This window comes from Selaginella moellendorffii, unplaced genomic scaffold (assembly GCF_000143415.4).
Source record: "Selaginella moellendorffii unplaced genomic scaffold, v1.0 SELMOscaffold_33, whole genome shotgun sequence".
NCBI lineage: Eukaryota > Viridiplantae > Streptophyta > Lycopodiopsida > Selaginellales > Selaginellaceae > Selaginella > Selaginella moellendorffii.
In genome coordinates this window covers 1,282,120-1,309,761 of record NW_003314294.1, presented here as the reverse complement: position 1 = coordinate 1,309,761, position 27,642 = coordinate 1,282,120, and the positions used below count along the sequence as shown (strand labels likewise).

At 47.7% G+C, this 27,642-nt stretch overlaps 8 protein-coding genes and 1 non-coding gene across 11 annotated transcripts; 5 read left to right on the top strand and 4 right to left on the bottom strand.

Annotated features, from left to right (window-relative positions):
• Positions 1-2,765: 2,765 nt before the first annotated feature.
• On the bottom strand, positions 2,766-4,900 carry LOC9639052 (endoplasmic reticulum-Golgi intermediate compartment protein 3). Its single transcript, XM_002977093.2, has 13 exons — positions 4,598-4,900; positions 4,463-4,536; positions 4,311-4,394; positions 4,168-4,251; positions 4,035-4,115; positions 3,887-3,979; positions 3,624-3,803; positions 3,505-3,572; positions 3,397-3,448; positions 3,292-3,345; positions 3,140-3,232; positions 3,023-3,089; positions 2,766-2,962 (listed from the first exon to the last, which is right to left on the bottom strand). The coding sequence occupies exons 1-13, from the start codon at positions 4,734-4,736 to the stop codon at positions 2,871-2,873; spliced, it is 1,161 nt and encodes a 386-aa protein (XP_002977139.1). The 5' UTR covers positions 4,737-4,900; the 3' UTR covers positions 2,766-2,870.
• A 933-nt stretch (positions 4,901-5,833) lies between these two features.
• Positions 5,834-7,678, bottom strand: LOC9639051 (COBW domain-containing protein 1). The gene is made up of 10 exons (XM_024682141.1): positions 7,544-7,678; positions 7,273-7,490; positions 7,108-7,222; positions 6,979-7,056; positions 6,734-6,895; positions 6,548-6,655; positions 6,393-6,497; positions 6,261-6,342; positions 6,094-6,202; positions 5,834-6,037 (listed from the first exon to the last, which is right to left on the bottom strand). Exons 1-10 carry the CDS (start codon positions 7,652-7,654, stop codon positions 5,896-5,898), a joined length of 1,230 nt encoding a protein of 409 aa, XP_024537909.1. The 5' UTR covers positions 7,655-7,678; the 3' UTR covers positions 5,834-5,895.
• Positions 7,679-8,538: 860 nt separating this feature from the next.
• LOC112348848 lies at positions 8,539-10,509 on the top strand. Of its 2 annotated transcripts, none has more exons than XM_024682102.1 (9): positions 8,539-9,038; positions 9,116-9,120; positions 9,205-9,252; positions 9,305-9,391; positions 9,474-9,556; positions 9,618-9,693; positions 9,764-9,787; positions 9,857-9,950; positions 10,007-10,509. In XM_024682102.1, exons 1-9 carry the CDS (start codon positions 8,750-8,752, stop codon positions 10,390-10,392), a joined length of 1,092 nt encoding a protein of 363 aa, XP_024537870.1. In that variant the 5' UTR covers positions 8,539-8,749; the 3' UTR covers positions 10,393-10,509. The 2 variants fall into 2 exon arrangements, with proteins under 2 accessions (XP_024537870.1, XP_024537869.1); XM_024682101.1 differs by having other exon boundaries at positions 9,761-9,787.
• LOC9639050 (UDP-N-acetylglucosamine transferase subunit ALG13 homolog) lies at positions 10,501-11,108 on the top strand. The gene is made up of 2 exons (XM_002977240.2): positions 10,501-10,781; positions 10,844-11,108. The coding sequence occupies exons 1-2, from the start codon at positions 10,511-10,513 to the stop codon at positions 11,086-11,088; spliced, it is 516 nt and encodes a 171-aa protein (XP_002977286.1). The 5' UTR covers positions 10,501-10,510; the 3' UTR covers positions 11,089-11,108.
• Positions 11,100-18,664, top strand: LOC9638778. Of its 2 annotated transcripts, none has more exons than XM_002977239.3 (31): positions 11,100-11,265; positions 11,333-11,506; positions 11,565-11,657; positions 11,709-11,879; positions 11,929-12,063; positions 12,117-12,271; positions 12,326-12,485; positions 12,538-12,640; positions 12,693-12,760; positions 12,809-12,868; positions 12,924-13,081; positions 13,135-13,330; positions 13,384-13,500; positions 13,556-13,641; positions 13,691-13,804; positions 13,854-13,916; positions 13,964-14,043; positions 14,101-14,249; positions 14,296-14,442; positions 14,491-14,595; positions 14,647-14,754; positions 14,804-14,911; positions 14,963-15,076; positions 15,123-15,262; positions 15,310-15,706; positions 15,757-15,864; positions 15,910-15,968; positions 16,023-16,407; positions 16,465-17,907; positions 17,956-18,163; positions 18,240-18,664. In XM_002977239.3, the coding sequence occupies exons 1-31, from the start codon at positions 11,131-11,133 to the stop codon at positions 18,317-18,319; spliced, it is 5,619 nt and encodes a 1,872-aa protein (XP_002977285.2). In that variant the 5' UTR covers positions 11,100-11,130; the 3' UTR covers positions 18,320-18,664. The 2 variants fall into 2 exon arrangements, with proteins under 2 accessions (XP_002977285.2, XP_024537868.1); XM_024682100.1 differs by having other exon boundaries at positions 11,172-11,265; positions 11,308-11,506.
• Positions 18,665-18,837: 173 nt separating this feature from the next.
• LOC112348883 (cell division cycle-associated 7-like protein) lies at positions 18,838-20,311 on the top strand. The gene is made up of 5 exons (XM_024682223.1): positions 18,838-19,066; positions 19,129-19,374; positions 19,439-19,522; positions 19,570-19,699; positions 19,762-20,311. The coding sequence occupies exons 1-5, from the start codon at positions 18,864-18,866 to the stop codon at positions 20,206-20,208; spliced, it is 1,110 nt and encodes a 369-aa protein (XP_024537991.1). The 5' UTR covers positions 18,838-18,863; the 3' UTR covers positions 20,209-20,311.
• LOC9638777 (ABC transporter C family member 13) lies at positions 20,206-24,739 on the bottom strand. The gene is made up of 11 exons (XM_002977091.2): positions 23,306-24,739; positions 22,904-23,224; positions 22,739-22,825; positions 22,087-22,674; positions 21,865-22,029; positions 21,523-21,814; positions 21,257-21,465; positions 20,899-21,204; positions 20,778-20,841; positions 20,472-20,711; positions 20,206-20,420 (listed from the first exon to the last, which is right to left on the bottom strand). The coding sequence occupies exons 1-11, from the start codon at positions 24,737-24,739 to the stop codon at positions 20,314-20,316; spliced, it is 3,813 nt and encodes a 1,270-aa protein (XP_002977137.1). The 3' UTR covers positions 20,206-20,313.
• A 263-nt stretch (positions 24,740-25,002) lies between these two features.
• Positions 25,003-25,073, top strand: TRNAG-GCC. Its single transcript has one exon. It is a non-coding gene; the product is annotated as a tRNA-Gly (tRNA).
• On the bottom strand, positions 25,018-27,291 carry LOC9638776 (acyl-CoA-binding domain-containing protein 6). The gene is made up of 9 exons (XM_024682151.1): positions 27,082-27,291; positions 26,854-27,003; positions 26,597-26,767; positions 26,386-26,538; positions 26,180-26,332; positions 25,931-26,092; positions 25,683-25,880; positions 25,400-25,625; positions 25,018-25,340 (listed from the first exon to the last, which is right to left on the bottom strand). The coding sequence occupies exons 1-9, from the start codon at positions 27,242-27,244 to the stop codon at positions 25,172-25,174; spliced, it is 1,545 nt and encodes a 514-aa protein (XP_024537919.1). The 5' UTR covers positions 27,245-27,291; the 3' UTR covers positions 25,018-25,171.
• Positions 27,292-27,642: the final 351 nt, after the last annotated feature.

The window sequence follows — 27,642 nt, the reverse complement described above, 5'->3', positions numbered from 1 at the left end:
TTGTTTTTTATGACAGCATCTATGGATTTTTTAGATGAGGATTCTGTACTATTAATAGTTGATGTACTTGATATTTAGTATTCACAAGGTGCAAAGCAAGATTTACCTTCTCACAACGAGGAAATATTGAGCCATGGATTTAAAGGCTTTGCAATGGGTTTGAAAATTCTACATCACTTATTGATGACTTACCACTTCGACATTTATATTCTTAATATTACTTTGAACACAATCTTTTTTATTTTATGGGGATGGATCTTAATGATCATTTATGGCTAGTAGTGCCTTCAATCTTTATTTTACTCTTTCTCCATACCTACTATGATTCAAGCATATCAGATATTGTCATGTGATTGAGAAGCTGTATAGATCATTCTATTGGCCGAAGATGCGACGTAATGTTATTTGGTATATACATAGCTGCACTTCATGCCAAACTCATAATATTCCCTTTCATGTTGTGGAAGGATGGTTAGAGTCAATTATAGTTTCCCATCTATTTGAGTTTATGGCATTTGATTTGATAGGGCCTTTTTCACGATCAATTGTTAGCACTCGACTCACTAGGTGGAAGTTGGTGTTTTTGTTAGTGTGTTTGCAATTGCTATTAGATACTTCCTACTCAATCAAATGGTATTCCAACATTCCTATCTAGAATAGATTCTTTCGGATAATATAATTGAAGCATTTCATGTTTTGATGTCTCTAATGGGGATATATTACACTTTCACAAGTATTTATTATCCACAATCAGACAATTTGGTGAAATGGCTCCTTCAAACCTTCAAAGGGATAATTATAAAGTACGTGAACTTTCAACATTCGGATTGAAATGGTTATTTGCCATTTTTTCGGTATGTATATGTCATAAGGGTGTAAAGTTCTATTAATGTTTCACCATATAAACTTTTATATGGTCATAATCCAATACTACTAGCAGAGTTGGGTTTACCTTCATAATTGTTACAAACTACCAATACTAGGTTGTGGGATCAATATTTGACAAATGTTCTTCTACTTGTCTGAGCAAAATTTGTTGAACACCTAGGCCTTATACAAGTGGGACAACAATGATGCTACAACTCCCATTATTGTCTACTTATAATGTACAATTTGGATGATTTGGTGTTAGCTCATTTTCCCAATCTTATAATACATAATTTATCTAAAAGGCTCCTTGCTCAATGGAAAGGACCATATTGGTTGTTGAAGTAAGTTAAACCTCAAGTTTATAATGTTTGTCCAATAAGTCAATCCTCTAAAAATTATGCATATGCAACAATTGAAATGTTTTGTACAAAGGGATCAAGAATAACTAACACCACCTACAAATCCATCAATACCTCCTTTCGATGTTCCTTCAGATCCTGGCTCATTTATGAAAGAATCTTGATAGTCTTTTATCATTCCAAGAGGAGGGGATGTTATGAGGTATAAATGTATGACTTAAATTTTTAGTTTTTATTGCTTCTTATCTTCTTAAGAACCTTAGAAAAATCTTTCAAATGAAAGAATAATATATAAATATATATTGCTTTAACCAACATACATTAATAATTGCTAGTTGTCAAAATATTCTCTCTTGATTCAATGAATTGCATTAAGATAGGACTTTGACTTTTCTAAACAATTTAATCTAGTAAAAACTTTCAACCCAAACCCAAGTACTTTAAAGTTCGCAAGAATAATTATTTTTTCAAATTTATAAAACTTCTAATGTATTGACTTTTGTCGATTTATGCCGAGTTAAGCTAACATGAGTTCAACTCAACCGCCCACCCACCTGAGACCATTCATCCCACAAGTGGTCCTAGATATAGAGGAACTCTATCCTCCAACATCTCTTCTTTGATCTTCCCAAAGTCCCTCTTCAAGCAACACTCACCAATACTGCCACTGGATCGGGGTCTGAAAACACACGCATTAACTCTATCATGTAACCAGAGTAATATTGGCTCTGTGGAACTAGGATGGAGAATGCAGCCCAGGATCCAAGTGAGTTGAACGAGTGGAAGACATCGAACACGTCCTGATTTATTATGTATACACAGTTTCGCTGGTCCCATCCAGGGAGACTATGGAGCTCAGCAGCACACATAATCCTCGAAGGCACTGCATGGGCAACACAACTTTTCTCCTTTGTGATATGAAGATCACTAGGCAAGAAATCGTGACTCAAACTCATGGAAGTGCTGACACAGGCTAAACAGTGAACAATCGTCCAAATAACTGTACCAAGGCTGAAGGGAGGTAAGTGCAGAGCAAACTCCCCACTACGAAGATAGCATGCGAACGAACTTAACTTATAGCTTTCTTAAATCCCTCAGTCTCATGCTTCTCATGGGGATGAATGAATGAATGACAGCAGCCATCAAGAATCAAGAAGGATAATCACTTCCGATGTATGGTTCGATCCTTCATGCCTTCACGCTTCTGAAGTGTTTCTACCTGCAGGTGCAGGCTGACAGCGCTTGCACAGCAACTTCAAAGTTGATGTACAGTGACTGCATTCTATTGTAGCCGGCGACTTGAAATTGAGAGTGGTTTGCTGTGGTTTTAATTTTAATGATTAAAGCAAGAGACGGGCACGAACTCCTCCCTGTTGGCTGCAACACCCCTGGACTGAAATCGTTCCCCTCCTCTCTCTCCAACGATGCAAACATAGCTCGGACCTTTGATCTTGACGCCCAGGCACAAGCGGGCTCTTTCAAGCCATTCGACGCCAAAACAAACAAGCTCCATCGCGGAACGCGTGGAACACCAAATGACAGACTTTTGAAACTGTATTTGATTGTGATGCTTTGAGTTCGCCACTGTTGCTGGAGAGACAGAACAAAACCTTTGAATGGAAAAGCTATGCAATGTTTTTCTCATATATATTTGCCAATCTCCATCTTTTTCTTTATTGCCCGATGTCCATGGTAGATGAACGAGTCGATGATGCCAGAGACAGTGAAAACCCCTGTCAACCCCAGCCACACTCAATTAGATCTTGGAATGCAGCAACGAGGGGATGACTTACCTCCGATGATGGCACAGACGTTTGTGAGAAAGTGAAGGAAGGATGTCTTTCTCTCAGTAAACAAAACCTGCGGGTACATATCAAGTTACGAAGAATGGCCACAGATCTTTGACGAACCTTGATAGGCGAGAGCTCGTAAAAGAAGAAAACTCCAGGCAACGAACGACCATTTAAACCTTCTACTGCCTTGAAATGATCTGTTACTGAGAACTGAAGCAAATCGCTGTTAATACCTTCGCATCTAGAAAGGACAAAGAAGAAACTATGACCTGGTTTGTGACAATCTTGTGCCCGGTCATATCCGTGTACGCAGTCGGAACCACCTGGTAAAAGAGAGTTGCAACGAGGGAAACAAAAATGACAAAGAGCTATACCTTGATGAAATATTGGTACATAGCGGATGGAAACTTTTGAATGCGCTTCTCTCTGCAACTCATTCAAAGATTAAAAAAAAGTCTTACTTGTCACACGACCCCGCTTACTTGTCAAGAGGGTTCACAACTCCTGGAAACCGAGCGCCAAAGCTAAGCTCGTTGATGTAATGGCTGACCTGCAAGAAGAAAGAACGCTGCATAAAAAACGTAACAGCACCATAGCTTACATTGAATTTCTCCTTGTGAAGGGACTGAACGTCATGGACGTGCACATGTTGTTGTGAAAAGCTCTTGCCAGGAGCAAAATGAAAGTTCCCGGCAACCTTGTTCACCTCCAAGGACCCATAGATATTGCATCCCTCCCCTTCTTCTTCCTTGATCTTTGTAAGCCACCCCTCGCGTTTACACTGCGTTGTTTTTGTTAGATCTCAGACACAAGGCCAGACAAGGAAAAACGAAAACTGCAAACTCCTTAGTTCACTTAGTGCACCTGGTCAATCAAATCGGCATTGTGTATTGCCCAACCTCGTTTTCGGTACGCTTCCCGGACCTCTTCGCAGCTATTACAGCACTCATCATCTGACTGATGGAAGCAGGACGAGTTAGTAGCCATACGATATGGCGATACCTTAGCTTACTTGCTCGGCACCAAAACAGGAACCACAGTACGTTTCGTTATGCTCTAGCCTTCCACCATGTTTTTGGAGTGGTTTATCAATCTAGCAACAATCGAATGTTAAGGTCGAGAAAACTCGAAGGAAATCAATTTACCTTTGGACCACCGATATCTTCCTGGACTGGAGGCTGAACGACCTTTCCCGAGGGATCTAATCTCTTCTTAAATATGTTATGTTTCTGCAAGCAAGAACAAGGATTGATAAAGAAGAAAAAAATGCTCTTGACTGATAACATACCACGTCCAAGTGTTGTTCTCCACTAACGTCCATCGCATCCAGACTAATAACCGAGCACGCTAGAGCCGGAAAGGTGATATCAAACTGTCATAGAATCACCCGTCAGCGTAGTGGGATTTTATTTTCCCTTGCGGAGAAATTTCCTTTCTTACATTGATTTGCAAGGTCTCTCCTCGAGATGTATCGACCAAGAGCTCGCTCGTGGTACCCGGAAGAAGAAACAATTCTACAAAGCCAAAGCCAAACGTGATCCATAGAACGAGCAATTGATACAAAAGACCACGTACTAAGCTCCGTGATGAAGAGGATCGCCATGAAAATGGAGGAGACAACAGTGATGACTCCCCCGGACAGCGTGCGGCTGTGGAAGTCCTCATTGATCTTGGGATACGCATCCAGCTGCTGGAGCTTTTTGAGCATCTGCATCGCTCGCGGCCGGCGGTGGAAGATTCCAAGCTCTCCAAAACCCTACCGATGGATGGGATCGATCGATCGATCGGCGCTCAAACCTGGAAGTATTCCCGAGCTAGAAGCGGGCGCGGGGCGGTAAGCGCCGCGCTTGCGCCATCGCCAAACAAAGACACGCCCGCCTCGCCTGCCTGACCTTGGGAGGGATAAACTTCTACCTAGTAAGTATGTATAGTATTTACCTAGTCATTATAACTGTTTGACTCGCTGGCTAGAACGTAGGAGAAAGAGATCATTGTCTAGGTGGGCTTGGATTGAGGATAAATTCTTGCACGAATTCGTTACAAAGGAAAGCATAGCATATTCCAGCCTTTTGGCTGCTCTTTGTTTGAGCTTGACTCCAATTCCAAAAGCAAATGCCGAGCTTTAAAACGCGCTGGATGATCAGTCTTCCCTCATCATACACAAAATAAGTCTTCCCTCATCATACACAATATCGAAGATGAAGGTGACGCTGGTTTGCAAGAAGTCGGACAGGAGAATCTTGTACCTGGAAGCGAGCAAGGAATGCGTGGACGTCCTCTTCTCTTTTCTGCTGCTACCAGTCGGCTCGTCCATGAAGCTCGTGCACGGCGAAGCACAGGTGGGCGTTGCCAGGATCTTCACCAGCGTCCAGCAGATGGACGACGCCGTCATGCACGTCGACAAGAAGCTCCTGGTTGATCCTCAAGCTCCCGAAGGATTCATGGACAAGCTCCTGGGAATCGAGAACGCCTTGGCCAGCTCTGGTGGTGCCGCTGCCTCTTTCAAGCCCAGTGATCACAGCTTCTACCGTTGCTCGTCGGGAAGACTCTGTCCAGCGATTGCCATGGATGACAACACGCAGAGATGCACCACCTGTGGCTTTGTCATGAATGTCCCTGTGCAAGTGCTTGCGAGCCCAGCAGCCGCCACCAGACCAGCCAAACCTCTTTCTTCCTCGTCTCAGGGCTTTGTCAAGGAGAATGTAACTTTCATGATCACTGACGACCTCCAAATCTTCCCAGTGTCAGTGGCCAAGAGCGTGGCTCTGATGAGCATGTATAAAGTGGAGGCCGTGTCGGATCTCGAAACAATTGAGCTTCAACTTGGACCCGTTGAGGTTTGCATTGTTTTCTACCTGTTGCTACCGTTTTACTCACGAATCTTTTCGCTGCCAGGTTCTCCAGCTCCTCAAAACAAGCTTAGGATCACTGACAGTCCTCAACGACGTGTTCCAAGCTCGTCTTCCAAAGTTCGCTCCACAGAGAGTGAGATACCCGTAGAAGAGCCAAGATTGCCTGTCAATAGCAAAATCCTGTGTCAGCGCACAAGCTAAATGAAAATAAAATCAGACCATTTCTTACAGGTAATACTTTGAGAGCACACTTTTTCGTCTGCCAAACCGCCAGAGAAACAACACGCTGAGAGAGAGCTTTGAAGATATGCTTTGTCAAGGTTGCGACCTGGTGTATATGAACACAATTGATAACTTAGAACTGTAAAAACTGTAAAAATGGTTACCGATGATAACTATCTTGCTCTGGCGCTTCTCGGCTGGCCGCCACAGCCTCCCGGGAAGAATCTCGTATAGTTCACGGACAGCCTGCAACAGAACTATGATGCGAAAGAATCGAACTAAACACCAAATTCTACCTGTAGCAAATGCATTTCCTGCGCACCATGAACATGAAGTATGGCCTTCATTCGATAAATTTCCATTTTCTTTTCCCAAAGAATATCTCCCAGCCAATCATCCACCTACAAGGCAAAGTTTAGCTCGGAGTAAAGCACAACGTCGTCGTCCTAACCTTCTTCAAAATCACGGGCCTGTCGTCTTCGATGCTGGTTGTTGTGACCGTTTGGCCATGCAAGTTTGCGTCGTGCTTCCTCTCAAGTTCCCGGAGGTTAATCGAGTCCTAAACACCACAGGAAGAAGATAGTATAGGCTCCAAGGAGAAGACAAAGAAGGAAAAAACGAAAACAAAGACCATTACCCTGGTAGCATAAGCTCTCCGATTGAGAACTACATCTAAATCAACCTCGCAGCGTACAGCCTCCAAGACAGTCGCAATAGAGTTGATCCCAGCAACTCGTTGTTTCACATCCGTTAGCGTGCACTCGTCAACCAGATCGACTTTGTTGAGAATGATCACGTCCTACAGAAAAGAAGCAGAAAAATTTAAAAAAATTAAAAAAAATCTCAGCATGTTTTCGCTAGTGATAGAGAAAGGTTTCATACTGCATGCGCTAGTTGCAAGAATGCTTCAGCGTCCTCCCTATCATCCAGCTGATGCTGCAAGTTCCTGGCATCAACCACCTGATTTATAATGTCAAAGGATCAATCTATCTAGAATGCAATCAACTTTACCGTGACTATGGCGTCCAGTCTCACCGACGATTCAAGCTGATCATCGATCCAAAGAGTGGATGCCACTGGACCCGGATTGGCAAGCCCGGTTGTCTCGAGCAAGACATGCTCACACCTGTAAGAAAAGCCATGAAAAAAAGTGAAAACTTCGGGGAAGAAATTCACCTGTCACGGCGCTGGGTGAGCTGTTCTAGTGCCTGAACAAAGCTGTGCTTGACATTGCAACAAACACAGCCATTGGGGAGCTCGATCCATTCCTCGACAAGCGCACCGGATTCACCTTCATTAATCATCGCCCTCTCCACACCGAGCTCGTCGCCAAATTCATTGAGAATGACGGCTATTCGCTTGCCGTGCTGGGCATGGAGTATGAAATTCACCAGCTGCGATCAAACTCACTGTGAAAATCCATTGCTTGCTCGCGCAAGAATGCTACCGTAGATTTGCCAGCACCGAGGTAGCCAGTGATGATTGTGATCCCGACCGCCTCCACATTCTCATTCCCGCAATCCAGCGCCACGGCCTCGGGGACAAACTCTTCATCCATACCAGTTGCCCTAAAATTCAGGGTTTCAAGCAAACAATCCGAAGATCATGGATTTATTTCTTCATAGTTTGTGCTCTTTTAGATTCCATTTTCTAGGGAAACACTCTCTTCTCGTCGTCTTTGTCCTTGCTCTTGTCCTTGCCATCCATATTCTTCTCATCCTTGTCTTGCTCGTCCTTCTCCTTGCTCTTGTCATCCATATCCTCTTTTTTCTTCTCCTCCCTCTTGTCATCCTTGACTTCCTTGTGTTTCTTCTCTCCTGTGTCATCCTTAGCCTTGTTATCGTCCTTTGAATCTACATGATCATCCTTACACTTGAAATTGATGTTGATGTTGATGTTGTTGCTATTGTGGCTCCTCTTCCTGTCCATGCCTTGGTGAAAATCGTCACCATCATCCCCAAAAGATAGAGCGGCTGGTGAATCCTGCTGTTCATGAACTCCACCGACGGACAAGAGATCCCTACTTGAAGAAGAGAAAGTAACCTCAAATGTGGCGAACACAAGCACAAGAAACACTAGAGCAGCCTTCATTGTGACACGAGAACTTTCGGTTGCTTTGAGCATAGGTTTGATTGATTCATTATATATGATCCAGCATGCATTGCCGGTGCCAAGTATGTCCGCTCCTTCATGCAATTATACTATTTCATTTCTATCAAAGCCCATAGTAAATGGAATTGGGTTGACTGGTCATCGTCAACGAGTTGAATAGATGGAATATCCGGGCACCGTCATGGTCAGAATATTCTGTCACATTCTAACGGTCACTGGGACTGCCGATGGTAAAAAAGAAAAAGCAGCCGTTGTCCCGTGGTGGTAAATATTGGCGAGCTAGCTACCCGTTTGGAGAATGTCGAGTTATTACTATACATAAAAACTACCAAAGGGGTTTCCGCCGCCGCATTTTTACTTGCCCTCCGCTTCCCTGCGCGTCCATTCATCGTCGTCTTGTTTGATCCAGGGTTTCATACTCTCTCTCTTTTCCGACAGCGCGCGCTAGCTAGGTATGATCGATTGATTCTTTGGGGCGCCAGGCGAGCAAGAAGCTCGTCGTCTTGATGCGCGATCGGCGAGAGGAAGCGCCGCAGCAGCCATGGCGAATAGGAATTCTTCAATCCAGGGCCCCCGCGTCTACGTTTTCACCATCACGATCTTGCGAGTGACGCGCATCCCGTCGCCTATGCGCCTCTCCTTCAGCACCAGCTCTAGCTTCCGGATTCCGGCCAAGAGAAGCTTAAAGATCACAGTCCTGCATGGGTCCAAGCAGAAGGAGCTGGGCGAATTCGACATCGTGCAAGACGAGTGCCTCATCGACCAGAGGATTAGCTGCCGCCTCTTCTGCGCCAAGGAAGACGACCTCGGCAAGCTCCACATTTACATAGGTATGAGCGATTTGATTTGCTCTTTCTCTCGACTAAAGCTTTATATTTTGTTTCTCCTTTCCTCCTTGGAATCGCAGATCAGGTAGATGATCGCTCGCCCTCCATCCTCGATTTTTCATGGAATGATGAACGGGTCCAACTCTCGTGGTTTTGTTTCTATTAACAGGCTTACAGTTCTGGTTTGGCGGGTCATATTGCTCTTGACTTAAAAGAGGTAAGTGTGCCCAAACTTGGTCATTTCTTTGTTAATAACGTGTACCTCCTAGTTTCTCGACGACATGGATTCGGAGGTGTACATCAAATATCCTCTCTGTGCGTCCAGTCCGCGTGAAGGCTATGTACCCAAACTGAAGGTAGAGCTCTCTTCCTTGGAATATATTTCTCTTGTGCATTCGACGTGAGAATAAAATAAGAATGCTTGGTGTAATGCAACAGATGACGCTGGAATGTACGTGCCTTGGTAATCCAGAGAACCTGTTCATTCCGGATCTCGACACTATAATACATCACAAGCAAAGGTAAGCCCGCGACCCGGTGGATGCAACTTTTGCTGTACCTAATACGTTTTTCTTATTCAAGCCTTCCGAGTGACATCTTGGACGCAAGCTTCACCGAGGGAGGCGGCTGCAGCAATCAACAGCTCCGTAGAAGTCAGGTATGTATGTTCCATGTAAAATTGCTGGGAGAGACGTGATCTCATTTCTACATTGTTTTTATGGCAGCAGGATGGAGCCGAGCTTTCTCCAGAGGTAAACAGACTGTTTCGAATGTTAGATTAGATCACCCGGCTGAGTGAACATCTTAATCTTTAAATGCAGATGAACTTACTGGAAGAACTAGAGACGGTGCTCTTCAAGCTGGATTCCAAGCTGAAGAACTTCGTGGCTACTTGCAAGACGGAAGACGAGAAAGGTCTGGCAAAAATCTAACAGTGGCCGTCTAACGGAGCTGAGCTATGATCCGTGCAGATATACCAGTGGACAGTAGCACGCTCTTGAGAAGGCCGCCGGCGTCGGCCGTGGACAAGGGGGACGATTGCTCCGACTGCATTGTGTGCTCCAAGGGCCTGGTAGACAAGTTTCAAGGATTATCTTCCAGCCTCTCCAGCTCCTGCGACGCAGCAGAGGTACGCTGCTCCAAAGACTTTGGAAGCAATGCTGCGGAGGAGGAGGAGCAGAAGGTGGAGACGAGGCAGAGGCCAAACATGTTGCGAAACGTGTTTGGAGGAGCGCTGCTGGTGGGACTGTCCATCTTTGCTGCTACAAGCCTCACGAAGCGGGAGAGGCCACTGTGGCGGCCAAGTTTCTCGACGAAACGAGGGAGAGCGTCCACTAATCCAAGTTCCGAGCAGTGAGAAAGGAGCTAACGCGATGCCGGTTTGGATCTCAAGCCATTTTGAGTGAGTCTAGACTACTAAAGTTCTTGTAAAGCTTTTCTCCTTTGTAACATAGAACGTAATAGGGTTCTTGGCTATGGAGCCTTCTGGTCGGGTGTTCGTCACGGTTGGCACCACCAGCTTTGATGCCTTGATTCGTATCGTCGACAGCAACGAATTCCAAGACGTGCTACTCTCGCGAGGCTACTCGTCACTGCGCCTCCAAATTGGCCGCGGAACGTACCTCCCACAAATCACGACGCGCGAGCGCGACGACGATCACCATCGTCTCCGAGTCGACTACTTCACATTTGCTCCCAATCTGGGCGAGCAGCTGAGCAGCGCCGATCTGGTCATCAGTCACGCGGGTGAGTGATCCATGGATCGATCGATCGATCAATCGACTCAAAAGAATGTGATTGAATGCCAGGGTCCGGGAGTATCTTCGAGACGCTACGCGCGGGCAAGCCTCTGGTGGTAGTGATCAACGAGGATCTCATGGACAATCACCAGTGCGAGCTCGCCGAGGAGCTGGCGCGCAATCGATTCTTGATCTGTGCAAAGCCGTCCACGCTGGTGGCCGCCGTCAAGGCGATGGAGCTCGGCACCCTGCTGCCATATCCTCGCTCCTCGCCCGCGGCCCTGGTGGCGGCATTGGACAAATTTCTTGGATGAAAACCAAAATTTCTACCTAAGGGTCTAGCTAGGGTTTTGGCGATGGCGACGCCCGCGGCGCTGTGGTGGGAGTCTCACAGGGATCTGTTCGAGGATCTCGAGGATTTCGCCGCCGCGGAGGACTCCCAGGACGATGGCGATGCCACTCATCGCCGTCAGCGCAAGCGCATCGAACTGGTTGGTATCCATCCATTGGTGTGTCTTCAAGAGAGAATGTAGCATCTTTGCCACCGATTGTTTGCAGGAGGAGAGGCTGCTGGAGCACCAAAACTGGCTGATCGACATGCTTCTCGCTTTCAAACGTCCAAATGCCGCCTCCAACCAAGCCTTGAAGGGATCCAAGATCACTGTCGGTTCGCATTCTTTGGATGTCAAGCCTGAGCTACAGGGCACTGCTCTTGGGATCAGCAAGCATCTGGTAGGCCTCTACAGCAGTACTTGATCTCGAGAAGAATTCTTTGTGTTGCTCTTTGTAGGACCTGGATGAGATTCAAAGCTATATTCTTCTCTCGAGGCATATGGAAAATAACCCCTCGGTGCCTTGCGACGATCCATTACTGCCACAAAGCGTAAGTTTTCTCCTTCCGATCCATTCAAGTATTAATGCGCAAGTTTTCCAGGTTGCCATAACTTACTTTCTGGAAAGACAATGCTTACTCAAATGCACCCGCCTTCTTCTCACAATGCAATGCATGTCTAGGAAGGTCCAGGATCTCATTGACAAGGATCTGGGCAAACGGGCGCTTGAAAACCTGAACCACGTAGTCACTTCTACACGGCCTGAGCAATGGGTTCGTACTTTGGATGATTCCCATGTCTCTGATGCTTCGTTTGTTGCAGGATTCCAAATTTTCGGACGCGTGGGCCGATGAAATAGTTTCAGAAGAGTCTTTGCTTATGGACATATTATTTATGACCTTTTCGGACTCCCGCTGCAGCGTCCAGACATGGAAAGATTTGTTTGTTTCTTTCCAGGTACGTAGCACTGATTGCCAAATGGAATGATGGTTTCTTTGCTGATTCTGCAGTTCGTATTCGAAGCACGGTACAGTGAGAGGCTAGCAGTTACATCGGAGGCAGAAAAGACACTTGCCCACGTAAGAAGTCAAGCTTTATTGATCCTTATAGAGGTGCTGGATCTACGATTAGTTCTCACTTTGGTGCATGGAGAAATATCATTCAGGTAAAACCTGTCGTACCTCTTTTTTTCCTCCAATTTACGCTTCAAATACTTCAGCCAAGGAGGCCATGGCTTTTCAGCTGACGAGTTACAAGAACTGGATGTTGTTTTATCTGGCCTTGACCTCACCGTGACTACCGAGTATGCACCCCTTTTGCTCGCATGGGCAACTTTTATCTGTTTGGTATCGTCACTTCCCGATCAGGCTATGGTTCTGGTGAGTATTAGATGCCCCATGCGCACGATTTATTTTCTTTTTCATCCTGCAGGACATAGAACACGCCGTTTACGCCCAGCAGGCCTTTAAGTACGGGGCTTATGCCTTTCTTTTGAAATTCATGCGCTCGGAGCAACTGAAAGATTCTGACGTGAGTGAGTATGTGGGCTTATTGTTGTGGAACCTTGTCTTACAACCATTTTGCAGGTTTCATATACAATGGATCTGTCAAAACGCTGAGTGCCGCATGCATAGCTGCTTATGAGTTTTGCCAGGTATATCAATGCAGTCATACTGGTTTTTCGTTATGATCGTTCATGCAGGCTGACATAACTTCTCAAAACGAGCTTATTGAGCTTCTTTGTGAAACGTATGACGGACAGGTTCTATACTTTACGCAGCTCGATTTGTGTATTCATTTGATTGGACTTTTTGCAGGAGTGGTTGTGCACCGCTTTCTGGGACAAGGAAGTTGCCGTGGACGGACCAATACGAAGCTTTCTGTATTCACTCCGAGATAATTTTCCACAGGAAATAGGCCCTCTATTGCGTCTATTGTCGTGCTTGTGTGAGGGGCGTTGGTCTGCGGAGTGCGTGTAAGTACACATTTCTTCCGTGGTGGATTGTTAAAAGCGATTCGGTTCTGCAGGTACAATTTTTTGTGCCAGACAATACCCGTTATTTGTCTATACCGCCCAAACCAAGAGGAAGAAAGCTTTGGTTCTGTTATACATATTTCCAGCGCCGTTCAGATTCCTAATTGCTCGGGTCTATATATCCCGGCAGGTGCTGTTGGACGTGTTTTGAAGCGGTATAATGATGGAGTAGCTCTTGTGCGCTGGGAGGTAATGATGCTGGTGTTCGACTTTCTAAAAATCAGTGTTCGTTTCTGGTGCAGTGCGAGCACAGTGCCCTGGTAACCATTCTGTCTTGCTTGGCTCAGTGGCCGCAAGAGAGCGTTGAAGGAATACTCTCTATTGTTTCTCTTTTGAACAAAATGTTATCATCAAATAAGGTGGCGCTTATGTTACTTTGCTTCTTGTCTCCGGTGTAACTGTGTTTTTTGGCAGGATATCTCATTGCATTTGGTTAGCATTGACAAGTCAGTAGCTGCAACAACTGCTCGCGCTGATGGCAGGATGGACAGGAGCTTAAGGTATTCAATCTTTGGACATGGAAAGATGAACTTGTATGCGCTTTTTCAGGATCGACGTCATTAGCCTTGTGTGCTCTGTTATCAAGAACCTTGTTTCTGGCTGTCCTGGAGAGTTGAAAGCAATTGCTGAGAGCGTCAGCCTGCTTCAAAAACTCGCAAACAGGTATGATTACATTTTTTACGTCGTTTTAGGACTTTCATTAATGTTGCAGCTTCCCTGGACAAGTTATGGCGGGAGTAGAAAAAACCGGTTTAATTCAGTCCTCGGACAAAAGGTACTTTCTCAAAAAAAATTCGGCCCTCTCATGTTGCATCAATGCAGTATTGTGTGTGGAGAGTATTTCTATTGCAAGCTTTCAAAGCTGGAACAGAGTAGCGGTCGATACTGTTTAACACTGGCTGGTAATTTCTCCAATGTGAACTTTCTGTATGGTTGTGTACTGATGCTTGCATTTCTAGTCTTGGATGCTGCGATCTTGCTGCTCGAGAAAGGAGTTCGGACCGATTCCTTATCTGGCTTCGTGATTCACTCCATGCATAGTATTCTCGTAAATTATTCCAATTGGAAGTTCAAAGAAAGGCACGAGCGATGGTGCATGTCTGCCAAGGTATTGCGTGTTATTCCCTTTCGTTCAAGTTTGATGTAATTTTCAGATTTATCAAATGCTCGATTTGGCAACGAGAGGAACTTTCTGGCACGGTGATAAGCTCAGAAGCGCCGTATTGGAGGAAATTCTAAACGATACTGTCATTCATAGTTTGTTGTTTCAAATTTTGACTGTTAGTGCGCATAAGCTAGAGGTATGTTAAAGCATGTCATTGTTCACTCGTTCTCACTGTTTTCTGCAGGAGCTGTATACATATCGTCTCGTTCCTGTAAAGGAGGTTGACACTCTGCTGCAAGCAATTTGTGCCGCACTGTGTCTCATTAATACGATACTTGAACATCACACGGTTTGTAATTCTTGTTCGTGAGGTTTTAAACATTTTTCGCTTTGGTTTTAGGATGCATTTGCCGTTTCTCCTCTATGCCAGTTCCTTTTCCACAAATCTGCTTCTTCGACTTCAGTTATTACAATTATCACGTCATACTTTGGATTTCAACGGTGCACTGTAAGACAAATATCACTATTAACAACATGCATACTAATAAAAATTTCAGAGGCTGCAAATTTTGAGTGCGCGTATCTTGGGGAAGCTTTGTGAGATAGGCCAAAAGGCAAAGCCCCAAGCTGTGAACCTTGCGAGCTATATCTCCGGTGTGGATTCGGTACGATTTCTTTGTTTTTACGAAACTGGCTGAATGCAGATGTGTTTGCAGAAGAGACATATGCGTGATTTTATAGAGAGAATTCTCTCAGAAAGTTCTGCGTTTGAAAGTCCTGCTCTTTTCGATTCCATTTTAAGCTTTGTTACTAGCGCTATCTCGTGGCAGGTATGTTAAACGCTTCTGTGCTCAATTGTAACTGTGTATTTCACAGCCTGGTATGCTGGAATTGCTAATTTCCCCTTGGATCGAGTCAGAGGCCGAAGCTGAAAAGGATGGAAATGTTGAAAAGAGTTCTGAAGTTTTGAATGCCATTTGGAATCTTCTGACAGTTCCTACGTCTTTCTCCAGACGGTATGATTTGTTCAATGTAGCTCTTAACTTAGTTTGAATTCATACAGGTACTTGGAAGTATTTTCTCGTCTCCTGTCCTTGCTGCTCTCAATATGGCAAGGTGGTAGCGAATGCCTCACTGGGATCACAGTGCTGAGGAATAAGAAATCCTTTTGGGAGACGCTGTCCAATCGAGCTGTTGAGCTTCTACATCCCGACATCTCATCCCAGGAAGAATACGTTATTCGTGCTCTGTGCCGTCGTTGTCAGGCGTCAATCTTTCAGATAATGATCTACGATATGTTTATTCAGTCCGTGTCAAGAACGGCTGAGTCAAAGACAAACGATCTGAAGCGAAGATCGAATGTTGTATTATCTGACTGGATTTCGTCAACTCAGCTTCGCGAGATTCTATCTTCCTACGTAGACTATGATCACTCAGAGGAATTCGTACTTCAAACAAAGGTGATCGACCATGACTTTGTTCATCATCTATCTAAATGCCTGACTTGCAGCGGGAAGCGAGGTGCTTTGTTATCGGTTTGCTGGTTAAGCTTTTGTCAGGTGACAACAAGGGGATGGATGTTTCATTTACCAAATGTCTTCTTCAGCGCTCCTCTCAGGTTGTGTCTATTTATTTCTCGGTGTGACTAATCTGTTTTTAATAGATACTGTCGCATCCTTCTTTCAAGGAGCTCGTGAATCAATACAGTTCTCGTGGTTATAGGTTTGTCATCACATTCTCATAACAAGGTTCTTTAGCTTTTCGGAAATTTTGCAGTTATTCGGGAAGCATCGAACTGCTGGTTATGAGCGACCTGTATTATAACCTTCAAGGAGATTTGCATGGTAGAACTATCTCTAATCGCCATTTCCAAGACATCTCGAACTTTCTGGCGGATATAGAACTAGATACGGCTTTGATTCCTCCTACGTCGTCTCCTACACTTCATGAAGATTTCCGCCATTATGACGTCAACTTACTCAGATCTGCGTTAGGATTGGAGTTTTGGGATCGAGATGGCGATGTATTGACCACCAAGGTTGCAGAAAACGTGCTCTACAGTCTTGAAAAAGCCAATGACATCATCCACAACGGAGCCGCTCACATTTCGGCAGTGACTAGCCTTGTGGACGTTGTCAAGATTTCTGGTGCGGAGAAGAAGGTAAGTGTAATTTTCGTCTTCGTTCTTCCAAATTTCTTACGTTTGGGTTGTCTCCAGAGTCAAGTCTGGACTTGCGACACTCTCAAAAGTTTAGTGGAACGAGTCTGTGTCCGACTTGAGAGGACCGTTACATCTGCAGAGATGGATCGAGCAATCTATGTGCCGAAGTTCGTAGCATGTCAATCAAAGCTTCTCGAGGCAATGATGTGGCAGATATTGATTTCGCCAGAAACCAATGCTGAAGAGCACAAGCTACGTGGAATTTGTGCGACCGCTATCACCACATCTCTGAGCTGCATCAAGTCTATATTGGACTCTCAACGTGCCAAGGACGTGACTCTCAAGGATCTCTTTGGGTGCCTGCTGGTGGCGCTTGAAGTTATGTCCGCAAAGGTGGAACTTACAGGCGAGGCTGACTTCGGTGCCGAAACCTTGAGCTTTCTTCCAATGCTGTGTGGCATGGTTGAGAACAAGGACTACAGGTGCTTGGCCTTGGCTGCTATGAACATGGTCATCAGGTTCTGTCTGGTTCCATCAACGTGGATTCCTATCTTACAGGCTCATTTTCCGACCAAGTCCCTCGTATCGTCCATGGCACTAGGGGGCGATGACAACACCCGTGCCACTGTTATGAGCTTCTGTCTCTATCTATCCTGCTTCAAGAGTGGAGCGGAGATGCTTTTCACTGCGGGCTTCTTGCACTCTATATCATTGGTTAGTCACCGTGGGGAGGAAGACTATGGAGGAGGACCGTTTTCCATATCAATGACCGAGACGTCCTCACAGCAAGCAGTGTGGGCGTTGGGTGTGGCCGCAGTGGCTTCTTTGCTGCGTGCTCTGGGGGACAACGACGCATACCGGGGAACTGTTCTGGACACCACCATCTCCTACTTCAAAGCTGAGAGGCATAAAATCCTCTTGGCGTTATGCTCTCCCAACGTCTGCGTGGATTCAGAAGGCAGAAAGGTGGCAAGATATCATCGTGCTCAAACGAGCTCCTCGGCGCTTCAAGAGGCCCAGTACGTGACGGCTTTTCTGTGTGAGATTATCCGTCATCCTATTGCTGCCGTTTACACCGTCCGAGACGAGCTCGTCGACTTCCGCGAGATGGCTGTGCATCTGCTGGCCTATGTTGCACGCGAAGGATTAGTTCGGTCGGCCACTGGCGAAGGAGTATCGTGTCCTCCTCTTCAAAGGCAGGAGACGGTCGCTCTTGCAAAGGCTGCCACCTTGGGTGGCACTTCAGCGTGGTTTCTTCTCACCGCCAGGGGCTCTCACAGGAAGCCGCATTCTGCGACCGGGAACGAGCTTGATTCTACGTCGGGCTCTGAGTACTCGGAGTCGATCGCGATTCAGGTGTACAGGCTTGCCAACCTCCTGCTCCGCTTCCTCGTCATCCAAGCCCGGCAAGCATTGCAGGACATGGAAGAAGGCCGGTCATCGGCTACGAAAGGCCGCTTTCCAGAGCTGCCGGCTCCCGAGATACTCCACGCATTGCAGGTAAATCAGATTGACGAGCTTACACTCCTGAATGACTGTTTCTTCCAGGATCAAGTTATGCTAGTCGCGTCCGAAATCGCTACCAGCAAGGCAGGATCTTCACTTTCGAAGGAAGCTGGGGATACGTGCTGCATGCTACTGAGTATCCTGGAGAAGTCCTTGTATCTGGAGGCGTGCATTTTTCGGGTGTGTGGCGTCACACCAGTCTCGCTGAGAGCAGACGATTTTGCGAGAGATTTCAAGGCACTACTCCGAGGTAATAGCTTTACCGTTTTTGGAGTAAGTTCTTCTCTCATGGTCGTGCCTGGCCTGGTTTCTTCGTTTCTCTGCAGTCACAGCCGGGCATGCGAGCTTGGAGCCATCGCTAGCGGGCGTGAGAGAGATTGCCTCCACTGTTTATCCCGGCTTATAAAGTGTGGCTTTGTGGTATGGGCCTTTAAGCCCAAGGGAGTTGAGGGCCTGGTAGACAAGTTGCAAGGGATCTCTTCCAGCCTCTCGGGAAGAAATGAGAGTAGCAAAAGGTTTATGAAACTTTGGCTACGTAAAAGTTATGCATCTTGAGAAACGTCTTTGGGGGAGCGCTGCTCAATCTTTGATGCAAGCTCGATCGATCGCTTTTGGATTTGGGTCCAAAAGAAACTAGAAGAGACTCGTTCGTCAGAAGATCAAGGTCCTGTCAGAAGATCAAGAAGAATTTCTTGCAAATATTTTCTTTCTACGCGCCTGTAACGATCTTTATCAAGGCTCTGTTATTTTTCTATCAAATGGGTTTTTGTCAACTTCGGTCAACATGGTAAATAACAGGCTTTGCCTAGCTGGCAGAATTGTGGTCGTCCAACTGGCGCAAAAGTAGGTGCCTAGAACCCCCCTCAAAACCCTAGGGAACGAACGTTCTTCTTTTTGGCCTTCTCTCTCTCTCTCTCTCTCTCACTCTCTCTCTGGCGCAAAGGAGGAGAATGCCCAAGAGGAAAAGAGAGGAGATGGGCGAGTACGAGCTCATCCGGCAGGCGAGGATCGAAGAGAATCGCAAGCGAATGCAGGAGCTGGGCCTGGGCGCCCTCAAAGAATCCATGTCCGCGGACATTGCCACCAAGAAAAGGAGGCCGCCGCCCACGCCCGCCGTCGTCCGACCCTCTGGACCCTCCAGGCGATCGGCAAGGTTGTCTCTTTTCTTTCTTTTCTCCTCCAATAGCTCTCCATTTCTTTATCTTCCTTGTCCAGGCTCCAGTCGTGTCCGGCTCCTTGCTATCGCGATGTGCAAGAACGAAGCTCCTCTCCATCCGAGCGCCGCTCTCGTCGTAGTGGGCGCCTTGCAGGAACCGGCGGCCCCATCCCGGAGGTGTACACCCAAGAACACGAGAAGCTCCTGGGCTGCGCCAAGGAGGAGTGGCAGCTCTTCGTGGATGGCTACAATGGAGGGGAGCGAATCTACGACGCCTTCTCCGGCAAAACATGCCACCAATGCAGGTTAGCATCCATTCTTTCTTTCTCTCCAATGCCTATCTCTCCTTTCTTGGTTGATGATCTACAGGCAAAAGACTGTCGGTCTTCGCACCTTTTGCTACGAGTGTGAGTCGCTGCACGGCCAGTTTTGCGGCGACTGCCTGTTCATGAGGTAAGGCTTTCCAAGGTGTCTCTTTTCTAGATTCCTTTTGCATATAGATATGGAGAGAACGTCAAGGAAGCTCTTGCGGACAAGAGTTGGAAGTGCCCGGTGTGTAGAGGCATCTGCAACTGTAGCATCTGCCGGACCAGGAAAGGCTGGGCTCCCACTGGGAATCTCTACAGGACGGTAAAGAGAGCTACACGAGCTTTGTGCCGTAACAAACGTAGCTTTTTTGCTTGTTTGTGCAGGCTTTGCGGATGGGCTACAAGTCTGTAGCACATTTTCTCATTCTCACGCGGCGTGGTGGCGAGGAAGGGAAGGAAATTGAGCTTGCTGGTGATGTCGTGAAGGACGGAGAGCTCGAGAGTGAGGACGAAGACGTGATCAAGGATGAGAGCAAGAGCATCAAGAAGACAACCCAGGGGAAGAAGAAGAATCAGAAGGCCAGGGCTCGAGCAAAGAAGAAAGTGGCTGCTAAGGACACGGTATCTTCCGAGGACGAGGCTCCTGTGAAGCGGGAGCTTAGATACGGTGGCGATGAGGACCGGGTGATTCTGGTGATATCGGACTCGGAAGAAGATGGCGAGGAATGCAACAGGCAGCAGCCAGTGGTGGCGGTGAAACAAGAGCGGCAAACGCAGCATATCGCCGCAAGGCTCCGCTCTCGAAGAGTTCAGCCCTCCAGAGTGTGCTGATCAAAGTTATCTTCTTTACGTTATCATGTATAGCGATTCTTAACTATATTGTCACATCGGATGCCGGATAGTTCATGCGGTGATGTGGTCATGACAGGTTTAATGCTAAGTGCTACAAATCTTGCTCGCAGAGTACTCGCTGACGAGCTTGCTAAAATGTGAAGAGCCCTTGTCAAGCAGTTTCGTGGGTTCATCATACTCCACCACTCGTCCTACAAAGTTATCTCTCTTAGGCCTGGAAAGAGAGAAACAGAGTTGCTTACCATCGCTTAGGACGAGGACGAGATCACTGCCAATGACTGTAGGCAGCCTGTGAGCGATGGTAATGACGGTGCAGCCAGTGAACTCCTTCGAAATGGTCGACTGAAGGACCGCAGCAGTCGCAGTATCCACGGAAGCAGTAGCTTCATCCAGCACCAAAACTCGGGCACGCTTGAGCATCACCCTCCCTAGGCACAAGAGCTGGCGCTGCCCCACACTCCAGTTCTCTCCATTCTCTGAGACTGGAAAAACGCACGAGTTTTAAAGCGATGTACGAGATCGAACGTAGACTCGGGTGTAGACTGTACCAGATGCCTCAAGTTTGCCCTCCTTGTTGCGTACCAAGTCGCCAAGCTCAGACTTGTCCAGTGCCTTGCAAAGAAAAGACAGCACAGTAAGATCAGATCAAACAAAACAAATTTGTCTCACCTCCCAGAGCTCAGCATCACTATGGCGACCGAGTGGATCCAAGTTGTAGCGAACAGTGCCTTCAAAGAGCACGGGATCTTGAGGAATGATGCTCAGCCTTGAACGCAGGTCATGAAGCCCCAGTCGACTTATGTCAACACCATCGATAATGATCCTCCCTCCCGCTGGCTCAATCACTCGGAAGATGGCCTGGATGAGCGTCGACTTGCCGCTACCCGTTCGTCCCACAACTCCAGTCTTCTTACCTCCCGGAAACTTGCAAGTGATGCCGTGCAAGACAAGTGGGGAGGTATCTGTATAGCGCACCTGTTCGAGTGTTTTTGGTCATCATTTGAGCAGTGAACTAGCAGCTTCGAACCTGCAAGTCGACGAGCTCCACAGTTCCATCTGAAGGCCAGCTCTCTGAAGGCTTCGTTGCTTGGACTTTCCATGAAGCCTCACTCGGAAGGCAACTGTACTGCTGAATTCTCTCCACGGATATGATCACCTTCTCCACAGTACATAAACACCAGAGGACCCACGGGAGATCCATGTTCAACCCATACGTCACTGCCAGCCCCGCTAAACCTGTGCATGCCGTCCGTTCGCAATAAGATGTCACAACACAAAAGTGGAGAAACTTACTTGGATCGACACTGCCTGACAAGTAGACGAGCGTGAACAAAAAGACGGCGAACATGATGTTGGTTAAGAACTCGAGTCGCAGGGTCGCCCACGCCATGGCTCCGGTGGAATAGAAATCCGGCCGAGAAAAGTCGTCTATGAGTGCAAAGCTGCGTTTCGCGAAGCGCTCTTCCTGATCGAATCCTCGGATGGTGGCTACCCCAGCTAGTGACTCGGAAAAGTGGTGAATAATGGGAGCTTTCTGCGTGCCTTGAAGTCTTGCCAGTTCTCTAGCTGATGCCATGTAGTACCTCTGTGATAAGAAAGATCATAACCAAGCATTTGTGTTCATCAATCACGCACCTGGAGCTTGACGCAGAGGATCGCCACAGGCACAAACACGACTGAAACTTGCCACACAGATTGCGACAGCACTCCAACCACAAATATGAAATGCGTGGTTGAGTTTGCAAGACCACCAATCCGAAATGGTACGTCCAGGTCTAGAGCGCTCTGATCAGAAGATGCCTGTCAAAAACAAGTGATAGCTCAATGTGAACAAGAAGAAACAAACAATGTGCTTACCCTGCTGAGAATGCGACCGGCTGGAGTGGAGTCGAAGAAGGACATGGGTGCATGGAAAATATGGTTGAGCATGTTGAAGAAGAAAATCTGTGATGTTCCCAGGCCCATAATGGCTATCAGTACCATCCTTCCAAGAAATAAGAGTGATCCCCCGAGTGTCAACGCCACATAGACACCGATAAGCTTGGCTGCGGCAACCGAAAGCTGTGAGGTTGCTGCCATCCACCAGTTGCCAGCAAGCTGAAACACCTGGAACGCTAGCGGCCCAATGGCTATCAGCGGAATCAGGGCACCTTTGTAGTAAGCTGTGCAGTAACTCCAGTACAGTGCCAAGTGTGTGCTGCCCTGCTCGCGCTCCTCTTCCTTAACCAGCTGTTGCAATTGGTTCGCCTGTTTTGGCTGCGGACTCATGGTACCAGCAGCAGCGTTGTCGTCAGCGGCGGCGGGCAGAACTTGCTGAGACTTTGAACTCTGATCTACAGACTCCATCGCCTTGTTATGTGCATGCACCAGCGTGTTGAAGTCAGCTTGACTCTTCAGCAACTCTTGGTATGTCCCCTGCTGCGTGATGCAGCCATCTTTGAGAACCTGAGAACTTTCGATCGTCAGAAAAAGACAAGCAAATCTGCAAGAGCGAACCGCTTTCACTTACCAGTATCGAGTCAGCAACAGCCAGGAACTCCACTTGATGAGTTACTAACACCACTGTCTTGGACGCTAGCGCTTTAAGGATGATTTCCTGTACATGTGAGGTTTGAAATGAGTATATACGCATATATGGAGGGAGAGACGCAATACAGAGTTAGCTCCGTCGAACCTTGAACATGTGAGTTCCAGTCTCAATGTCGACAGCACTGAAAGGATCGTCAAGCAAGTAGATATCAGCGTCTTGGTATAGAGCACGAGCAATCTGAATCCTCTGCTTTTGTCCACCACTGAGGTTTATGCCTCTCTCACCAATCTCTGTTTGGTCACCATAAGGAAGTACCTCCAAGTCCTTTTTCAATTGGCACATTTCCAGAACTTTGTCATACCTGGACTGATCCAAAGGACTTCCAAAGAGCACGTTGTCCTGAACCTTCCCACTCTGTATCCACGCAGTTTGCCCAACATACGCAACTTTCCCATGCAGCTCGACCTGCGTGCATGAAAAAACATGAGATTTTCGAGTCGAGTCAAGGTCGAGTCAATGTTGGCATCCAATTATATAAACGTTTACCTTTCCCGCAAGTTTTGGCACTTGTCCCAGCAAGCAGGAGAGTAAGGTTGACTTTCCAGAACCCACCATGCCGCACACTGCCACAGTAGCGCCCTCCCACACGTGAAAGTGGATGTTAGAGAGCGAGAGCTTCTCTGGAGAGCCATCCCAGCTGAAGGCACCCCCTTGAACTTGGACAGCAAACTCGCCTGCACCAGCCCTGGGCAGTTGGGAAACAGCATCAGCTTGGAGTTCCTCTTCCAGCAAGAAACTGGACAGCCTGCGGAGAGAGACCCTTGCCTGTGCGAGTACGGACAAAGTGTCGGGGAAGCTGCTCAGAGGCGCCTGGAGAACTCTGAACGTAGCCAATGCTGAGAGGACCCTGCCTGTCGTGAGGGGTACCTTGAGAAGTATGCAAGTCCCGAAGGTGATGATCCCAACAAATGCCGGCGAGATGTAGAAGAGGAAGATGGAGACAGCCCGGTTATACGAGATCTTTCTGAGCCAGTCATACTCTGTTCTCCTCAGAGCTTCCAGCTTGTTGAGATAACCCTCTTCCCAGGCTTGCAACTTGAGGATCTTCATGCTCCGCAAGCACTCGGCTGTGGCTCGCATCCTCACGTCCTTGGCCTTCATGATCTGTGCCTGGTATCCATCCTGCATGCTTGTATAAGGCAGGTTCACGGCGACGGTGGCCACGGTCGCCACCAGAGTCGCGATCGCCGCGATACCGACGCTCTTGTAGAGGATGAGCAGCGCCAGGACCACCTCGAGAGGCAGCCGCCAGAGATGGTGGATGAACTCCAAGCAGCTGGCCACCCCAGCGGTGTCGACGGCCATGTAGTTGACGATGTCACCGCTGCCATGAGCCTGCCGCGAGGTGCTGGAGAGACGCAGGCCCTTGAGGTAGAGCAAACCCGTGAGTGCCGACTTGCTCCTCAGCTCGATGATCTGGCCTTGTATGAGCCCCTGGCTCTGTGCCCATCCCCCAACAAGCCCCGATAGCAGCAGGATGAGCGCTAGCATGACGAGGGACTTGCCTTCAGCCCCGCCCAAGCTCTGCACCAGGTCGTCCATGAGGTAAGGTCCAGTGTAGGAGCACACCATCGCCACCAGCTGTAGCGCCGATGCCACCGCCAAGTTCCTCCATAGAATGCTCACCAAGCTCCTAGAGAGGCGGTAGGATGAGCTTGCGTTTGCCTGCCATGCCCTGCTCATCAGCTGGTGCACCGCCGCGGCACTCTCGCTGGGTGCGAGCTTGGGCAAGTCTTTGGATTCCAGGGCCCTTTTTGATCCCACTTTCAGCAGAGGCGCCACCCACGAGAAGGTGGCCAAGCTGAGGAGCCCCGCCTTTGTGTACGGAGCTTGCTGCTCGTCGCCATCACTTGCTTGCGCTTGCCCTTGCCACAGCAGTGGCTGTCGCAGCTCTGGATCGTTCTCTTCTCTCGTCTCCATCAAAACTTTGACAACACCAGACAACGAAAATAAGGGCGTAAGCGCTTTAATTAGCTTTGATTCTATCAAAGTTTACATTAGTCACAACTGCCACGATCATTTGAGGCAGCATCTTGTTTGCCGCGTGACGAACCCCAGCAGAGAACTATGCAACATCCCAAGAGTGTTTTCCCTTTTAAAAGATTTGGTGATTTTTAAAGTTTGTGAGCTCCTCATCTTCCTCTTCAACAGGGTGTAAATTAAGAAGCTCCTATAAACACAGAGCACTGCTGGTCTAGTGGTAGAATAGTACCCTGCCACGGTACAGACCCGGGTTCGATTCCCGGGCAGTGCATTTTTCTTTAACTTAGATGGGTGATTTTTTTGGCCCTTCGATGTTGCTACGCGAAAGAAGGAAACTGTACTTATCCACATTGATTTTTACGCATTCAATCACGTCGAGTGCCATGCAAGGTCATTCAAGAAAGGATTGCTGCTACTCCCCAGTAGATCCCTGTACTTACGCGGAGAGATTGGAGGAGGAGGATAGAATACTGATTCGCTCTCTCCTAGTAGCGATGGCTTCTCGTGGAAATCTTCCACTCTTTCATTCGTCTCTGGCCTGGCAAGCAAAGCAAACACTCGCAAAGGAGATGACATGGAAACTGTACAAAGACTTGCCTCGTTTTTGCTGTTGCCAAGTATGACTCTACGGCCTCTGTGAATCCTGGTTTGTACGAGAAGAGCACGCCACGGAAAGGCTTGCCATCTATTCTGGTTTCGAGCGTATATCCGTAATGAAAAACGCTTGTGATCTTGCCTTGGAAGATCTTCTCGGCCACTGGCTTGACGCTATAAGGAGAAGGGATCTGGACCGCTCGAGCAGTGGTCTTTGTTTCTGGTCCGTCTGCAAGAGGGTCTCATAGTTTCCCGGGCAGAAAAGATATGAAACTTGAAAACTCACCGCTTAGTTTTGGGCGTTTCAAGCTTGGCTCGCTGTCAGACGAGCTGGACGAGGAAGTGGACGAAGAAGCTTGCCTTGTGTTCCGTCTGACTCTCAAGTCCCTCTTAAACGACACCTCCGGCTGTTCATGCACTTGTTGTTGCTGCTGTGAACCATCACATTCCTGTTGCTGATTCGAAGTAGTAGAAGTCACAAGATCTGCAAAAATGTTGTAGAAAGAAAAAAGTGATGACAATTTAGTGCGATACCTGTGTGCAAGAAGAACATCTCAGGAAGTGCTTCAAGCTCCCCGTTACATCCACCGTAAAGTGCGACAACACCTCTTTCCGGATCGATCAGATCGCTTGCGAGAGAGAAGCGGTGAGAGGGCCCGTTTCCCGTGACTTCTGGCTTGTGCCACTCACCACTCACTGGAAAACTAGGTGTGTTAAGACCAGGTTAGATAGACATGACGCTATGAAACGGAAAGGCAGACAAAGAAAAAGGTTCCAACTTACGTAGATCAAGAACGTAAACATCGTCGAAAAGCGTTCGTTTGTCCGCAAAGCCACCAAAGATGATCAAGTTGTCGCCAATACGCTCGGCCGCGTGACCGGCCCTCGGAGCCGGCTTCACGCCACGCGTTTCCAGCCTCGACCACTCCAAGCTTCCTGCAGTCGACAAATCTAATCTTCACAAGAGAAATTCATCGGGCACGTCTTACCTACATCGAGAATGTAGATGTCCGCCAAGTACGTGTTGAGCACATCCTCTCCTCCGAAAAGAACGAGCTTGTTTCCAAAGCACGACATAGAGTGGCTGTCTCTTGAGCAAGGCCGAGGGCCCGATGTCAAAACTTTCCTCCACACACATGAAGCTACGCACACAAACAAAAGCTCATCTTCACTGTGAGAAGGACAAAGTTAAGGACTTACTCGTGCTGAGCGCATAGAGATCGTCATAGTAGACTTCTTGAGCCTGGCCTTGTTTCTTCTTGCCGCAGCCGCCAAACACGTAGAGGTCGTCGCCAACCAGAGCAGCACTGTGTCCTTCTCTCGCCGCTGGTATGTCGCCACTGGTGTCGGGTTTTGTCCAAGTGTAAGTTGCTGCATTGCATGACAGAGTTACTCTAGAAGATAAGACTAGAGCGCATTGCATGAAAGGAAGCTCTAGGAGTTGGTCGAGAAGTTACTCGTGTCAAGAACGTAGAGCTCGTTCAGCGGAGTCGTGCCATCGGTGCCACCGAAAACAAAGAGCTTGGATCCCGCCGCTGTGCATGTATGGCTGTCGCGGGGAGCTGGCAGCGTGCCCTTCAGAAAAGGCTTGCTCCACGACTTTGTCACTGCCAGAAACAAATTCAATCCAAAACAACGAAGAAACAGTGTAAGAAGGAAGGAATTTTTCCATCTGATCCACTCACCAGAATCGAAGACATGGACGTGGCTCGTCTCGATCTTGCCATAGCCGCCAAAGAGAAAGAGGCGCTTGCCATTGTTGACGGCAGTGAGCGTGTGACCCCATCGCTTGCCTGGACGGATTCTTCTGCCCGTTGCGCGCTCCTTGGCCACCTCTTCCCACCTCATCGCCTCCTCTTCCTCTTCTCGCCGCCGCCGCCGCCCTATAAAAAACAAGCCCGCATTTCAAGCTCGGACCGCGGTATATCCCTTCCGTACACTCGGCATATTTTTTGAATACAACAATATGCTTTACTCAAAAAAGAATCACGAGAAATATACAGTATCGAATCGAGCTGTCATGAGAAGGTCTAAGGCTGCGGTGGATCCGGGGGGCCAAGGCTGAGTGCATTCGTGGAGGCCGCAAGAGCGCGAGCGCTTCTTGGGCGATACGCATTCTCGCCACAATCGCGAGAGTTGTAAACGAAAGGCTCGGCCGCGGTAAATCTCCTGCCATCGCTGCTCGTTCGTATGATCGGTCTCACGTCTGGCATGGAGCTGGAGGCCGGCGATAAGCCACAGCCACT